Source organism: Zootoca vivipara, chromosome 3 (assembly GCF_965207765.1).
Source record: "Zootoca vivipara chromosome 3, rZooViv2.hap1.1, whole genome shotgun sequence".
NCBI lineage: Eukaryota > Metazoa > Chordata > Lepidosauria > Squamata > Lacertidae > Zootoca > Zootoca vivipara.
In genome coordinates, this window is record NC_142586.1 from 10,833,337 (window position 1) to 10,850,577 (window position 17,241).

At 43.7% G+C, this 17,241-nt stretch overlaps 1 protein-coding gene and 1 long non-coding RNA gene across 3 annotated transcripts in view; one reads left to right on the top strand and one right to left on the bottom strand.

Annotated features, from left to right (window-relative positions):
• Positions 1-17,241, bottom strand: part of FERMT1 (FERM domain containing kindlin 1) — a 31,983-nt gene that overhangs the window by 3,558 nt on the left and 11,184 nt on the right. For both annotated transcript variants that reach the window (XM_035110120.3, XM_060272406.2), the window contains 9 exons: positions 15,893-16,106; positions 15,246-15,348; positions 13,754-13,861; positions 12,365-12,496; positions 10,434-10,483; positions 7,135-7,259; positions 5,058-5,164; positions 3,459-3,680; positions 1,778-1,902 (listed from right to left, as the gene is read on the bottom strand). In XM_035110120.3, coding sequence (XP_034966011.3) covers positions 1,778-1,902; positions 3,459-3,680; positions 5,058-5,164; positions 7,135-7,259; positions 10,434-10,483; positions 12,365-12,496; positions 13,754-13,861; positions 15,246-15,348; positions 15,893-16,106 — 1,186 coding nt within the window. The remainder of the gene's footprint in view (positions 1-1,777; positions 1,903-3,458; positions 3,681-5,057; positions 5,165-7,134; positions 7,260-10,433; positions 10,484-12,364; positions 12,497-13,753; positions 13,862-15,245; positions 15,349-15,892; positions 16,107-17,241) is intronic.
• On the top strand, positions 384-12,876 carry LOC148686161 (uncharacterized). Its single transcript, XR_015948847.1, has 3 exons — positions 384-888; positions 8,640-8,773; positions 12,395-12,876. It is a non-coding gene; the product is annotated as an uncharacterized LOC148686161 (long non-coding RNA).

The following is a 17,241-nucleotide window of genomic DNA, read 5'->3' on the forward strand; positions in this document are numbered from 1 at the left end:
ACCAGGATTTCCACTGGGAAAGGGGGCCTATCTAGGGTGGTATTATTATTATTATTATTATTATTATTATTATTATTATTATTATTATCATCATCATCTCCCCTCAAGCCTACAAGTCAGTAACTAATGTAAAGAGGGATGAAATGAGAATATCAATGTTTATGATGGGATTCCACTTCCCTCTACTGGCCAAGCACAGAAATGCAATGGTAAACTATGTTATGAAAATAGTATCGTTTAAGCTTTCTGAAGGCTTTTTTCCTAGTGTTTTTTTTTTTTTAAATCTTATTGTGAATAAAAAATATTTTGGCCCAAACCCTGATTTAGTAGTAGCAGGGCAAAATGTAACGGCCTTGTAATGTAGCCTTTTTTTTTTTTTGCAGGGAAGACAGCCTGTTGTGGTTGAAATCTGCACTTGCATTTGACAGTTAAACGTCAAAGCCAGAAAAGATGTGTACACAGGACTCAAGAGGGGGAGCGCACAGTATTGAAAGACCTGAAGCTCCCTCACACACCAGCAACAGTTTTTCAAAAGGACAGGGCGGTAAAGGAAACAAATTTAGCGTCGTGGGTGTTTGTGGTTGAGCAATAACTGCTCATTATGGTGCAGGAATTTTTTTCCTGGTTAAGAGCACATGACAACAGAAAGAGAACTGGGCCTCCGGCCAGGTCACCTCATCTCATGCGCTCTGAATTTGAAAAATGTTGGTGCTGCTCTCCACCCAAACAGGGCTCACCCTCAGTTACCTGCTAACTCGTTTTGGAGCATTGGCCTAGGGACTGAACCAAAGCAAACGCCAGAATTCCAGACCCATAGTCAGGAATTCTATGATGGGAGTCAGCTAAGGGACACCGATGATGGAGCGGGAGAAAATATGCGACAGCCAGGTCAGTGTGAAACAGCAACCTCTTAATTGCAAGTGGGAGACACCTAAACAATTTCCCAGCGGCTCAGTTTTTTCACTTGCATGAATTCAACAGCTGCTTGGCTGCACCCCATTCCAGCCTTTTTCTTCTGCCTTTCTCTTTCTCTCTGGCTGCCCCCTCTTCTGTCTCTCCTCCTCCTCTGCCCCCCCCCTGCGAATTCACTCACTTGCCAGCCAAGGGCCGGGTACAAGAAAGGAACATAACCCCCATGCGATGTAACTTTACTGTAATTTCTTTTCTTTAACACGTACTTGTCAGTCATCCCCAATGTTGGTCAGAACGCTGGAAGATGAGCACCAGTTTACTTAAGCCCGATCAACTAAATGCTAAATGCTGCCTGCGGTTTTCCTCCCATCTATGTGCACAAAGGATTACCGGCTTCATTTAAAAATACAAAAGTGTAAAGTTCACATCTTCTCCGCAACCTTACAGCTGAGACCCAAAGGCATTCCAGTGAAGAGCTCTAGCAACGTGGGCCAACATAAATATTCATTTATGTATGTAAGCAGCAGGATAATATTAGGACTGCGCTCTTAATGCTTCCCTTTGCAGTTGGGTCATGTGACGTCAGATGACTGTCAAAGTGGCCCACAGCTCATGACCTGGTTCACCCACCCTGCTGTATTTTATCTAATTCCACCTGGGGGGGGGGGGAAATCGATGCACCTTGAAGAACATTGTCGGGTCACCAGAAATCATGTTGCAACTGCCACAGCTTCTGTTAAAAGTCACCTCTGCTTGATCTAATTGCCAACTCACTTGGCATTCAGTCAAAACGAAGGAAGAAAATGTAAGAGCTCAGAGAGCCACCCGCCATTAAAAGGTCAGGGCAGCGTAACTTTGCACTTGCCTCACAATGTAGTACGATAAGCCAAACTCGGGGAGCGACTGCCACGCCTGGACAAACCTCAACTTGGCTTCCACCAGAGACATGTGGGCGATATTTTGGTGCGCCTCCAAAATGCGAGTAGCCAGCTGTGAAAACAAGGAGGGGAATAGAGGTTTCGATTGGCGGATGCAGGGGGTGAAAGAAGAGCATTAGGAAGATGGTTATGCATGTGGTCAGAGAGCAGCAATCCCTGCTACTCCCTTAAGGAAGGAAGGCAAAGGGGTACACAGGATTTGCAGCTATGCCCATGGGTAGCTGAGGCTGCCTTGTGGTGGATGGCACCGTCTTGGGCACAGGGCATGAAACCTGAGGCCTTCTTCCTACAGAAATGCTTGCAATTTTGCCCTGCCCTATTCTGCACTCTTATACCCATTCTGCAGAGGGAAAACTGGGAGCCAGCCATGGTTTACACAGGGTCAATACAGTGAGGACATGAGAAAGTAGATTGCAAACTCACATCTCCCAAATTCTAAGTCCAATACTCTATATCTGTTGAATCATGCTGGCTCTTTAGTTATTATGTGCAGATCTCATAGTTCAGGTGACCAACCTTTTTATTTTTTAATATTTTTTAAATTAAATTTTCTGTTTTACAATTTCAGATAAACCTTTTACATACTTAAGAAATCAATTACTTCCCTTCTCTTTCTGTGGTTCATTTTACATATCTTATATCCCTGCATATTTTACAAAAACTATACCAATCGGTTTTCCATTATTACATCCATCAAAACTTATTTACACTGTTGAATTTATCTTAATGCTGCCAGCATTTTCAGCTGTACACAATTATTTCGCATATATTCAATAAACGTTTCCCAATCTTCTTTAAATGTATGTTTTTCTTGTGCCCTTATTCTATATGTTAAATATGCAAGTTGTGCATATTCTATCAATCTAAGTTGTCAATCTTCTTTGGTTGGGACTTCACTCATTTTCCATTTTTGGGCTAACGAAACATGGGCCGCAGTTGTTGCATACATAAATAACCTTTTCTGATGCCTGGGGAATTTCAGTCTGAATTATCCCCAACAGAAAGGACCCTGGTCTTTTTGGGAAGGTCATTTTAAACATTGTGACCAACTTTTTTAAGTTTGTGGGGATGTTTGGATTTGGGAGTATGTGCCATGGACTCTGACCCACCCACCCCCATCACTTCTTTCCTATCCCTCAGATCAGGTTTTCTGAAAGGCGACAAGTGCATATATGTGCACACACTTTGCCTTCCAAGGGATCTGGATAAAGGTTAGATCCAGTACAATTAATCTGAACCCTGAAAAGCATATAGAACTGAAAGAGGAGATGGGAAAGAGTATCACTCTTCCAACATCATCTTGATGTGCTTTTCAAAGGAGAAAAGCGAAACCACCCCCACCACTTTATGACCAACAGGGAAGTGTGTGTGTGTGATCTTCAAAAGCTTCATAGGTTCAGAGGAAGACTTCAAACGTCCAATGCACCCACAGGTGTCATGCTTCTGACTCTTGTCCTAGTTTAAGATCTTGCTGAAGAAAAATACATGCTTTTGGCTTTGTTAAGCAAGAATCATATGAATCAGGTTTGAGTCAGCTTGACAAGGAAAATCTGCTCTGGATCCCGCTGTAATTTCCTTCTGCCAACCCCTCACCCCACCCCCAGTTACCTGCTTGGACTTGTATTTCTTTGCATATCGTGGCGAGATAAAGCACTCTGGCTTCATATCCATGCTTTCCATGTCAGAAACGTCTTGGGGAGCAGCAGTTCTGCTTTTCATTTTTAAGAAAGACAAGATGTTGTGGACCTCTGGGTGGTAGGAGCTGTCAGCCATCGATTTCCCTTTGGAAGCCAAAACGCAAGCAGCCATCCACCTGGCATACTGGTTTTCCTGCAAAGAAAACAGTCAGCAGAGTCCATGAAGAAGAAACTTCCGCAAAGAATCCTTGCACCGTCGTTTGCTTGCTTCTCCGCCACCTTGTAGTCGCTTGAACCAAGGGCCGGCAAAGTGGTGCCCTCTCATGGTAAAGAATGGTGGAGGGCCCCATGTTGCCTTCCCCTTTTTTTTGGTTAGGTTTAGACACAGGCCCCTAGTCCGAAAGCAAAAGGGTAGAGCCTAGACTTCACTTGAATGAGTTCTGGGTGGCTTTGCAAGAAGACCAGACCAATTCAAGGAGGATCAGTAAACAATGGCTACCAGTTATGATGGCGAGACTTGGGTTCAGAGGCTTTCCATCTCCGAACAAGAGCTGCTACCTTTACCCCTTGTAAACTTCCAAAAGATACCTGGCATCGCTGATGTAACTGGGCTTGGTAGCGATGGGAGATATCAACTGCTGGAAGCTACAGAAAGGAAAGGTGCTCTTGTGCTTGGATCCTGCTTGCAGGTTTCCCACAGGCATTTAGTTGGCCATTGTGAGAGGATGCTGGCCTGATCCAGCAGGCTCTCCTTACGAGGAATTACTGGTTACCTATCCAGCAATGCAACATAGGTCTCCCTGTTTTCCAGGGACAGTTCTGGATTTACAGGAGAGATTAAACCAGGGACTTCTTCCTTGCCTGGTGCTATAGCTCTTCCCCAAAGCTCCTTTGCTCCAGAGGGGCAAACCGAGTGACTTGCTCTTAACTTTTGTATGAAGCTTAAACAGTTTTCTTCTTCATTTTGGAGGCTCTTATAGGACAAAAGGTTGAACAACACTCCCAAGTCTGGAGAATGCAGGGTATTTTGAATGGACAAGGTTGAGGTTATTGCTGAGAGGTTTGTGAACTCCAGTTCTTATCTGAAAGACAGATTTCACCCAGACACTGTGCTAACTCCCTTGTTTACACTGACCTCCCCATAAATCTCCACACTCACAGGCTGGCCTGCATTGTAAAGGAACATAAATCCAAGCTAGAGGTGGCAAAAGTTCACCCAGGGGGGCAACAGCTTCCCAGCAACAGCAATAGCCTTTCCAGCAAGCTGTTGCTTAACGGAGAAGTTCGACGTGAGGACAAGGCTGTGTATACCCTTCTGGGAAGCTATTGCTTGAGCTCTGCCCCCCACCAGGTGAACCACCCCTGATATGTGGAAGCCAACCTGCAGCCTGGTTCACTGTTGTCCCTACTGTGTTGTTACCCTGTTCCCTGCACAAACCCCATTTTCTGTGCATATGTCTCACTTCACTGGCAATATTTAGGCCCTGCAACTTCCTAAGCATCACTGCCATGCACACAATGGACCTTAAACCCTCCTACAGAATTTGGGTTAACCCTTTTTGCTACTCACGTTATCACATCTCAGGTGCACCTCATTCATTCCATCGGCAACAGGGATGAGTAACTTAATCCCATATTTTCTGCCCGAAACACTCACGTCTGGAACAATTTCACATCCTAATTGACAGAAGGCACAAAAAGTCAGAAGTAATGTTATGCTTTGCCTACTTTTAAGGGTGAGCTACGGTAGGAGAACTTGAAAGGAAACCGGAAGAGGGCAAGAATAAAAAGGCATATAAAAAAAGAAGGTAACATGATTTCAAGTTGTGCAGGTGGTTGAATATTATATTACTATGATTGCCTCCCTATGCCATGACTATTACCAAATAGCTGGTTTAGGTGTGTTAGGTGTGTGGCAAGACATGTTATTAATATTACAGCATAGAAGTTAGTTAGATTTAAGGCCAAATGCAATGCTCTAAATCAGTGTCTCCCCAACTTGCACCTCCAGCTGTTGTTGGACTACAACTCCCATCATCCGTAGCTAGCAGGACCAGTCGTCAGGGATGATGGGAACTGTAGTCCAAAAACAGCTGGAGACCCAATTTGGGAAAGCCCGCTCTAGAGTCATAGTGCTGACAGACAACGTAGCCATCATAAACATCAAAATCCTACATTTGGAAAGAGCCCATGCTAAAGTAGAAGCAGTGATTCAGAAAACAGCAAATGCAATCAAAACATTGGGCTTTGTTTGCACACAATAAACCACAGTCAGGTAATTAAGTCTGGAAGCCAAAGTTTGCTCTTGGCTTCCTCCTTGCAGGTTGCTTGGGGGAAAGCAAGTCACCAGAGTTTCTTTTCACATAACACCAAGCCAGCCGCTCTGCCGTGTGTTAACCTGGTTTAGGAAGGGAGGAGCTGTTTTATGGCCAATGCCATGTCTGAATGAGGCCACTCTATAAAAGCAGACTACAAATTCTTGTTGGAAATGTAAAGAAAAAGAAGGTACCTTTTATCATATGTGGTGGACGTGTAAGGTAATAAAAGCTTTCTGGGAGATGATATACAGTGAAATGAAGAAAACGTTTAAAATGACTTTTGTTAAGAAACCAGAAGCTTTTCTATCAGGAATTACAGGTACTGATATTTGAAAGGAACAGAAGAGACTTTTTATGTATGGAACAGCCGCCCGGATGTTACTAGACCAGAGATGGAAAGAAGACAAAAGTCCCTGCCAGAGAGGAGTGGAAAACCAAGCTGATGGACTATGCCAAGAAGGCAAAACTGACTGGAAAGCTCCGAAACCAAGGGGACAAAAGAAACCAAGGAGACATAAAAGAACACAAAAAAATTTATAAGTTATTTAGGAGACCATTGCAAGCAGATGGAAACATTAGCAGGGTTTTGATCTCACTTGTAGTTTAACAATTACCACGGATAATATGCTTTGATTTAAAAATCGAAGTATGAAAGAATATACAGTGGTATCTTGGGTTACAAACACTTCAGGTTACAGACTCCACTAACCCAGAATTAGTACCTCGGGTTAAGAACTTTGCTTCAGGATGAGAACAGAAATCGTGCCTCCGCAGTGCGGCGGGATCGGGAGGCCCCATTAGCTAAAGTGGTACCTCAGGTTAAGAACGGTCTCAGGTTAAGAACGGACCTCTGGAACGAATTAAGTTCTTTTTTAAAAATCTTTTTTAAAAAAATCAATTTTTATTAGATTTTTCACTTACAAATCAATAATATCAAACCAATTATACAAATATATATCTATTAAACCAAATATTATGCCAAATTATAAAACGGAACGAATTAAGTTCTTAACCCAAGGTATCACTGTACAGTATTAAATGTTCAAAATGGGAACCCATGGAGGGTATGGGGGGAAGTCCTGAGATTCGGAGGAATCTCTTTATATGAATATACTTTTTGATTCTTTGTTTATAACTTTGTATTTGAAAAACCAATAAAAATGATTTCCAAAAAAAGAAAAAAAAGAGCAGATTACATGGTGCTTGTGCACATATGCACCAAAAGTGAAGAGCAATTGGGGAACACTGCATTGTGCTAGAAATTCCCCAGTAGGCCGTCAACCAGGAGCTGAATTTCATAAAGGTGGTCTGAAAAACAGCACTCCATACCTTTTAGGTTGAGCTTCTCAATGGGTTCTCCATGTTCAGCTTCCTTATTTTTAAAGTAAGAGACGGATGTGTCTTTGAAGACAAACCAATATTGCTTGAAGGTTTTCAACGCCAGCTTTTTGGACCTGCAAATTAACAAACAATCTGTGTGGACGGGTGGGACTACAAGCTTGTTCTCCCCTGCTCCAGAGGTTAGGACCTAAACCGATGATTCAAGAAAGGAGATTCTGATTAAACATCAGGATGAACTTTCTGACAGCAAGAGCTGCTTGAGGGTGGAACAGACTCCCATACGAGGCAGTGAACTCTCTTTCATTTGAGGTTTTTTCAAAGCAGAGTTTGGATGGCCATCTGTCATGGATGCTTTAGCTGAGATTTTTTGCATAGCAGAGGATTGGACTAGATTGGACTGGTACCTTCTGACACTACAGTTCTATGTATAGTGTGTGCAGGATGGATAAAAATAAAGGATTAAAAAAATAAAAATCAGTTTTTTAAAAAATTTAAATCAGATTTTTTTTATTTAAATTGGATTTTTTTAAAAAATAAAATGCTTTTGGAGGAAAAAATCTTTCTAAATATAGTTTTCTATTTAAGTTATATTATAGTCCAAAGGCTTTTCATCAGGATATAAGGATTTGTTTTAAGTTTTTCATGTGTGCTAAAATTCAGTCTTGAGATTTTCTTAATAAAAAAAAAAGATCAACCATCAGTTAATAAACATGGATACATGTGCTATAATGTTATTGTTTTAGTTCAATGGTTCAAATTGTTATTAAGGAAATGATTATTTTTCTCCTTCCAATAAAGTATAGCAGAAAAGTTGTCCAAATATAAACAGTTAACTTATTAAACCTCACAATAATTTCATAATTATCTGTCTATGTATTTCTAACAGTATAACCAAATCAGTAATTTTTGATATTAACTGTAGAAACTACTCTGAAAATTTATTATTCCAAAAATGAAACCTGGTTGTAAATATTATTATACCAGCAAGAATGAGTCTTTCTGGGAAAAAAAATGATTTAATTCAAGTCTTACTGACCAGTGATTTAAATAAATTTGATTCAAATCAAATCTACCCTGCTTTCCCCCGCCTTGCTCTGGTTTCTTGCATTTCAAAGGTCTCTTCTGAGGTTCCGAGGTTCTTATTAAGAATGTCTTACATTTTGCAGGTGGCTTGTTCAGTGACAGAAATGGGTCCCCATAGCACTGTTGCCTTTGAGGGACCTCACACAAGTCCTTTGGGGCTATTGCCCTGACAGGCAGGGAACAGACTGATGCTGCAAAACTGGCATTTAATCTTGAAAGCACAGCTCCTGCCCTTTGTCACTTGCATATGATTTGAAATGATCTTTTATTAGAGGTTTCAAAAATAATCAAATTCTCTTTGAAGCACACCGCTTCATTTCTGGGGGAAATGCCACCACCGATTAGCAAAACTAAACACTCTAATAAGAGTTCAAAGCTACAGGCAATCTCTTATCTTATGTTTTCCATAGAATTAAACGTTTGGAATCAGTCACTTCAAGGGAAGAAAAATGCTAGCGACTTTCCAGTGCAAATAGCTGAGCTTTATCTGAGTCACTGGAATGTTCAATTTGATAGTCAACACACACAACTGATAGTGACACAGGTAGGTGCTCCTATCTGAAATGCATGCTCATTTCGAACAGTTTTTGAACAGCTTAGTTCTCAGATATTTTGGCTGCTGAATGCCGGCGAGTGTTCCTCTGGAAGCTGAATGTCAGACGGGGCTTCTGTGGTTTCCGATTGGCTGCAGGAACTTCCTGCAGCCAATCAGAAGCCGCGCTTTGGTTTCCAAATGTTTTGGAAGTCAAACAGACTTCCGGAACGGATTCCGTTAGACTTCCAAGGTACGACTGTACTTAGAAGCATACAGGCAAATGTTGCTGGCAGCTGTGTTGGTCTACTACAGGCATAGGCAAACTCCAGATGTTTGGGACTACAATTCCCATCATCCCTAGCTAACAGGACAAGCGGTTAGGAATGATGGGAATTGTAGTCCCAAACATCTGGAGTTTGCCTATGCCTGGTATACTCGGAGGATGGTGGTGGGGGAATCCAAAATAGCAACAGTAGTATTAATTCTATTTTTAAGACCAAATAAAAAGTCAGTGAGAAGCCAGCTTTGGTGTTTCTCAAGCCTATTGATCTAGGTAGATGTTAAGCACAAAAGAAATGCACACATAAAAATGAGGCAGGAAGAGAGGGAGAGAAAATATGTTGCTGGCATGATAATGGAGGAAAAAACCAGTCTGCAATTTGCAAGATGTGGCAAGGGCTCAGCGGCACAATTTCTGCTCTCTATGCAGAAGGTTCCATGTTCAATTCTTGGCACCTCCTGGTAGTGCAAGAAGAGTCCCTGGTCTGAAATTCTGGAAAGCTGTGGACAGTCAGTGTAGGTGTTTTCTGAGATAGATGGGTCAAGGGTGTGACTTGGTGGAAGGCTGCTTCCAGTCTTCCTAACAGTCTTAAGACAGAATGGAGGAGGCGCCATGCAGATTAACCACACATTAGGTAAAAGACCCCTGGACGGTTAAGTCCAGTCAAAGGTGACTATGGCGTTGCGGTGCTCATCTCATTTTCAGGCCGAGGGAGCCGGCGTTTGTCCACAGCCGGATCATGTGGCCAGCATGACTAAACTGCTTCTGACGAATCAGAACAGCGCATGGAAACACCGTTTACTTTCCTGCCGCAGTGGTACCTATTTATCTACTTGCACTGGCATGCTTTCGAACTGCTAGGTTGGCAGGAGCTGGGAAAGAGCAACGGGAATTCACCCCGTCGCGGGGATTTGAACCACCAACCTTCTGATCAGCAAGCCCAAGAGGCTCAGTGGTTTAGACCACAGCGCCACCCGCATCCCACTTATTAGGGACTCAGTCCCATTTAACTCAGTAAGACATAGTACTTCTGCGTGAGAATACAGAAGTCTCTGCTGCACACAAGGTTTAAAATCCGTTTTTTAATCCGTGAAAGGATTAAAGTGCAACAAGGCAACATTGTCCAACCCTGTGGCCATTCCAGTTCACAGCACAATTCTTAAAAGAAAACAAAAAGATTAAAGAAAGCTATTTTACGAAGGTGGCTAACATCACATTATAGTGTTACATTGGTACACTCTGCATCTCAGTGGGAATGTTAAAATAAATTATAGCCAGAAAACCTTTCAGTGCTAACTGGTATCCATTACAGTCCATATTTTAATGTTATGATTTACAAAAAAAGAAAAGAAAACTTTATATGCTTTTTTGTTTTGCTTTTTTACTTACCTAAATAGTTTGAGGTTATCTGCAAGCTTTGGTATGTCTGTGATATCCTCCTAAAGACAACCAAGAATTGTTTTAGTGCAGTGCACTTATAATTTGCTGATACTATCATATATATGCACTTGGTTATAAAGTTATGTGTTGTTGTTGCTGCTGTTGTTGTTTTTTAATTCCCTTGCGGTATTTCTTGAATCCCAACTCAACAGCATGCACCAAACAGGTAGCTTTTTTCACATTTGGGAGAAGCAGACTATCCAAAAGGTGTTCTCCAGAGCATAGCAAGCTGACAGAAAAGTTTCTCTTTAGGACAATCTCAGCCAAGTTAAAACAAAATAAAAAAAATTCCTTCCAGTAGCACCTTAGAGACCAACTAAGTTTGTCATAGGTATGAGCTTTCATGCGCATGCACACTTCGTCAGATACACTGAAACAGAAGTATGTATGACTACATATAAGGGTCTGGTGACTTCTGTTTCAGTGTATCTGAAGAAGTGTGCATGCACACAAAAGCTCATACCTATGACAAACTTAGTTGGTCTCTAAGGTGCTAGTACTACTGGAAGGAATTTTTTTAAAAGTTTTTTTGACTACGTCGGACCAACACGGCTACCTACATGTAACTCAGCCAAGTCAGAAATTGGGGAGCAATCTCTGCACTGGGATAGATTCAACTGAGTTGTTGCGTATGCAAAACAAAGTCTACTTGTGCAACAGGACTTTCCCAGCACCCCACCTGTGCTCCCTAAATCTGCTCTGGAGGGTAGGTGGGAAGCCCAGGACTTGTGAGGGGAGGAGAGGGAGAAAGTCCTGTTGTGCAAGTGGACCTCGTTCCCCATGTACATTACACCACTTAGCACTTAAGCTGAATTCCACCCCATGAAAAGAACATTTATTTCAGTAGAAGAGTTGCAACCATACGAGAGATGGACTGTGATTGCAATGGAGCCAGAGTGTGTCCCCATATTGCAGGGATAGCCAAAATGGAACCCCCAAGATGTTGGTGGACTACGGCTCTCATCAACCCCAACTATCATGACCAATGGACAGGGATAATGGGAGTCATTGTCCAATGCCCAGGATACCTCAGTTGGTTAGAGCATGGTGCTGATCAAGTCAAGGCTGCAGGTTTGATCCCCGTATGACAAAGGTTTTCAACATTTTTGAGTCCAGGGCTCCCCTGATCACTTACATTCTTTCTACGGCAGCCCTGTGGGGCTCAGGAGCCCAGTTATGTCACCCCTTGCCTGCAGAGCTGGCAACCTCTCACCCTTTCTCAAACAACCTCCCTTGTGGAGCGTTCCCTCAGCCTCCTCTCCCCTCTCCTTGGAAGTCCTCTGGGCAGCCGCTGCTGCAGCCCCCGGCCCCAAAGAGAGGTGCCTCCTCACACTGTCCATTCCCAACAGCAAGGGCTGGAGGACTGCCTGGCTGGGCTCCGTCACCCACTTGCTTGCTTACTCCAAGGCTGCCTCAGCTCCTGGCAACCAGCACGCTCTGACCGGCCCCAAAGACACCATTTGCCTGGGGAGCTTGCAGCCAGGGCTGCTGCGACAAACAGCTGTGCAAACCTTGGGAGGCAGAGACGTGAGAGGGCATCAGAGGAGGGAGGGAAGGAAAGAGGGACGGAGGCCAGTGTTGCCTGTGGCACCCCTGACCATCATTCAAGGCATCCCAGGGTGTCATGACACACTGGTTGAAAACCACGGCCATAAGGGACAGCTGCATATTCCTGAATTGCAGGAGGTTGAAAGAGATGATCCTCAGTGTCCCTCCCAGCTCTTTGAGTCTTGCACTTCTGGAGGGTTTCTTGTGTTGGCCACACCTGCCCAATTGGATGTAGCTTGAGAAATGCTTAGTGACAAGTCACAGATCCCACTCCTCTGCCCACCCAGTTTTCTCAACTTTGACCTCTACAGGCATCCGTGTGCATGGTATACCAAAATATTCTCTGCTTTTCCCCCTTCCAGAGTGACTTCAAGGTTAGAAAGGGCCGCCTCCACTTCATCCGTTTCTGCTTCAGTTGAGAAAACTTGTGACCCCGTTGACAGTGTCAACTTGCTGATGTGGTACTATAGGAAAAATAACAAGACAAAAGACAGAGTTGAATAAGAGAAGGTACGTTGGCTTCACATCCAGGAGGGATTTGTTGTGAGCCGGTAACAAAATCTTACGAAACTGCCCTTTTAGAATGCAAATGAATGTTTCGTTAGCCCCAAAATGGAAAACGAGTGAAGCCCCAACCAAAGAAGAATGGAATATGCTCAGCTTGCGGACCGAACAGTGATGGCAAACCTTTTAGAGACCGGGTGCCCAAACTGTAACCCAAAACCCACTTATTTATCACAAAGTGCCAAAACGGCAATTTAACCTGTATCTCTCATTTTTTCTCTGTGTTTCACATTTCTTCTTTATGACTGCTGTTGTAATAAATAATCCTTCATAAAAGTTATCGCATTGCATTCTTCATTAAATTATTTTTCCATTGATAGATAATTTTATGGTATAACTCGGTGCTTTTCCCCCCTAAAAGAATGTTTAGGGGTACTCTCATTTTGACTCAAGATAATCACCACCGAGGGGGAAAATGAAAACAGTTCAAATTGGGAAAAATAAATACAGTGAATTTCTTCTCCTGTTAAACTCACAAAGCGTTTAGGGGTATGCGTCCCCACAGAATAAAAGCACTGGGGCATCACTCTAACCACTATTCCACAACATCTCTGTTTTATTGCATATTTTGACCATGGGCCTTAATATTTTAACATTTCAAGCAGATAGTTTTATTGTGCATTTTAACAATGAAGACGGAGCCTGCAGAAATCACTTTCTGGGAATCTGTTGCAGGGACTAGCAGGACAGACAGCTGCTTGTTTGTTTCCCTGCTTGTTTCAACTCTGCCGGCATTGTTGTCAGCAAAGGAAAAAAAAGTATAGAAATACTCTTCTCTCGTCTGAAAGAAACCGATTCCTGTGGCACTCCTCCTGAAATGACCAATCGCTAGGGAGTGGCAAGCATATAACAATGCTTTGAGGGGGATGGTCCTGTTTGCATTTCGTGTGGTTAGATTCATTCTACCAAAGTGTAACTTAGCAGTTGCCGCTGTAAAAGACTGGGGGCACCTGTCAATTATTTACATGGGTCTCAAGGGAGCTTGAAAGAGCCAACCCGTTAATCACTGCCGAGAGAGGCGGGGTTGGAGCAGGAGAAGGAAAGGACTTGCAGAAAGGAACCAGTCTGAGCTCGGTTCTTTGTGTTCATGTCCTGGCAGGTGTTTGCCTGCCGCAGATGGGGAAACTGGTTTGTCAACTTGAGGATCAAGTACGTACCTGCAGCGCACCAAATATGAAGGTTTCTTCCTCCGTGCAGTCTATCTCTTCCAGCAGAATGGCCCAGCGGGCTTGTTCGTAGAGCTGGTTGATTCGCACCGCGTCGTACTGCCAGGAGAAGACAAACAGGGCCCATGTTGTGTCAGAGATGGCCAAAGGTTCTCAGCCAGCGGTGGCCAACATTTTGAGTGAGCCTGTCATTATGTACAGCTAAGCAGTGCGACACACAAACACACAATGCCTCAACCCTGTGCACTTCTAATAGGAAGCAAGCCTGAGTCAGACAGAGAAAGTTGGCAGGAGAGAGAAAACGTTAGAAGACAAGTGGAAACCTTTAACTGAATTCATGAAGAATAGGTAGAACATTAACGTTGATGAGACCTACATTGGCTCCCAGTACATTTTTGAGCACAATTCAAAGTGTTGGTGCTGACCTTTAAAGCCCGAAACGGCCTCGGCCCAGTGCTGAAGGAGCGTCTCCACCCCCATCGTTCAGCCCAGACACCGAGGTCCAGCTCCGAGGGCCTTCTGGCGGTTTCCACCTTCTCGGTGGTGGCACCCATCCCGTGGAACGCCCTCCCATCAGATGTCAAGGAAATAAACAACTATCTGACTTTTAGAAGACATCTGAAGGCAGAGGGAAGCTTTTAATGTTTGATGTTTTATCGTGTTTTTAATAGTCTGTTGAGAGCCACCCAGAGTGGCTGGGGAAACGCAGCCACATGGGTAGGGTATGAATAAAATTTATTATTATTATTATTATTATTATTATTATTATAGCCAGATAGTGTGTTGCATTTGAGCTCTGGACCTGAGGTTCCCCACCTCAGATAAGAGAACCTGCAACTGGGCATTTGAGAGTGGCTTTCATCTTTCTTTGCACAGGAGAAAGAATCAAGCATTATCCTTCCCAAACGTACATGGAAGCACGGCTTGGCTTTGGTCAGGATATAAGTAATAAATTATGATTATTATATTATTATTACAGCAGTTTTTCTACATGGTAAATTAGTAATGTGTTATAGTTATTGCACTGTGATGTTTATAATGCTGGTATTTATTAGTTGTGGGAGATAGAAATATATTATATAGATGGTGGAATTCAACGGAGTGCTGTGGAGATTGTTGGAAACCATCTCCCTTCTCCTCCCCGGGATGTTCTGCAGTTCTCCAAACTCTCCAGAGCGGATTTGGGGCAGGTGCCTGGGTGGGTTTGCAAGATGCTAGCAGAAGTCATTGCACTGGCTTCCACTAGTGGAATGAGTTAGCTGAATCCAGTGTACAGGCAGAGTTGGCAAGTGCCACGAGGAAGGGCGGCAGCCCCTAGTTTTTCTATATTTATGTAGATGTGCATTTGCTACATGAGCTACGGATGGCCCAAACTCAGAAAACAAGCAGGAAACCTAGTAAGAACCTTGCGGTTGCTCTTTATCCAACATGCCCTAAGTCACGACAGTCCGTGAAGGGAAGTGACTCTTTAAGAGTTACTTACTTTTGCATTCAGATCAAAGAAAGAATAGTACTTGAAGCGTAACAAAAGCTGGTCGTCCTCCTGGATACCTTGTTCCATAAGTGACCGAGAGGAATCTAACCACCTGAAAGAGGACGGGAGACAAAGGAACAGAGCAGGAAGGAACCTGTTAATTTGCATGGCATCTGGGAGAAACAGGGAACACATAACCATGCAATTGGGGCTTCAGGTGCTGTCTCTAAGCCCTACCTGGGGATCCCGGGGTTTAAATCAAGAACTTTTTGCATGTGCTGTTTCACTGATTTTCAGCCTCCCTTCCCCCTCATTTAAAAAATCTCCATATTACATAAGGGAGGCATATACAGTCCCACCTTGGTTTTCGAACAGCTTAATTCTCAAATGTTTTGGCTCCCGAACGCCGCAGACCCGGAAGTGAGTGTTCCAGTTTGCGAACTTCCAGAATGGATTTTGTTCGACTTCCAAGGTACGAGTGTATATAAAGTAATTCTCATTTTATCTGTAAGCTGCCCTGAATCCCTGCCAGGGAAAACGGCAAGGTATAAAGATATAATGATAATAAGCCCACGCAAGGACATCACACACACTCATGACCTATCCTGGCTTGTCCAAACTGGCCAATCCCAATATCCAGCAGAGGCACCTCTTACCCAGCATTCAGCTTTGCTTTGTCGACCAGAGTCCGAGGCTGGTACATTTTGGCAAGCGATTCCGGTGTGCAGTTTGAAGGGCTGAAGGCAAGGTTGTTCCAGCTCTGCTTGGCCAGAAGGCTGTCACCAAACCAGGCAACTGCAGAAGAGACAGGCGTCCCACTGACAGGATCGTAGGTGGGAGTCATGGTTTTGCTATAGAAGCCAGGGCTTGCTGAAATAGAGGAGATGAACAATTCAGTCTACAACAGCACAGGTAAAGGTAAAGGGGCCCCTGACCATCAGGTCAAGTCGTGTCCGACTCTGGGGTTGCGGCACTCATCTCACTCTATAGGCCAGAAGACATTGCTGGGGAGAAGAGGAGCCCATTCCACCAAGGAAAACTCACTCCCTTTGATAGCCAATCTATCATACTACAACTGTCCCTTTTCCAGCAGGCTAATCCTGAGGGGATCTAGTGAGAGGCTGAAATGGGAGGAACAAACTAGAGTGGAGTCAACATTTCTCAGAAAACATTTTTCTCATAAACATCCTGAGATTTTCCCTTTTCTCGCCCCCCACCCAAGTAAAGAAGGTGACACTGCAGAGTAATCTTCCATTATTTTCTACCACTTTTTGCTTGGTTTTCGTTTTGCGTCCTTCGGCGGCCACTATTTCCAACCCTTCCAATAGCCCAGAAGGATGCTAGACCTGAGGCACTGGGGTGGATTCAAAATGGCGGACACTTTGCCAACAGCAGCAGAATAAACAAAGCCAAACTTGGAGGCTGCCAATGGTAAACCCCCACCCCTGGGAAACTGTTGAAGAGCTTCCCATCTCCCTGGAGAAACAGGTCACAGCCACACCTCTTCCCCCAAAAGAATCCTGAGAGCTGTAGTTTACCCCCTCACATCACAGCACCCTTAACACACTACAGTTCCCATAATTCTTTGGGGGAAACCATGCGTTCTAAATACATGATGTGGATGTAGCCTTGGTCTCTCCTCCAATTTCTCCGCCCACAGAGGGGAGAATTTCAAGAGGCCATTTTGCGCACAGCTCCAGAGTTAACCTCCTACAGACAGATCGTTATCCCACCAGCTTCTCTCTCCATTTTCTTCTTGTTCAGCAGACTGAAAAGATGCTCAAGGCCTCCACTACTATCATCCAGCACAGGTAGCGAGATTTGTTACTGTGGAGACCATTGATGCCTTTTTGGACGTGGGTACCAGTTTTATGGTGGAGAATGGTTTTGCCCTTCTTTACCATAAAAAGTTTGAAAGAAGAAAGAGTCCTTACCAGAGAGGAAAGGCAAACTAAACTGTCAGACTATGCTGAGATGGCAAAACTGACCAGGAAACTCAGAGACC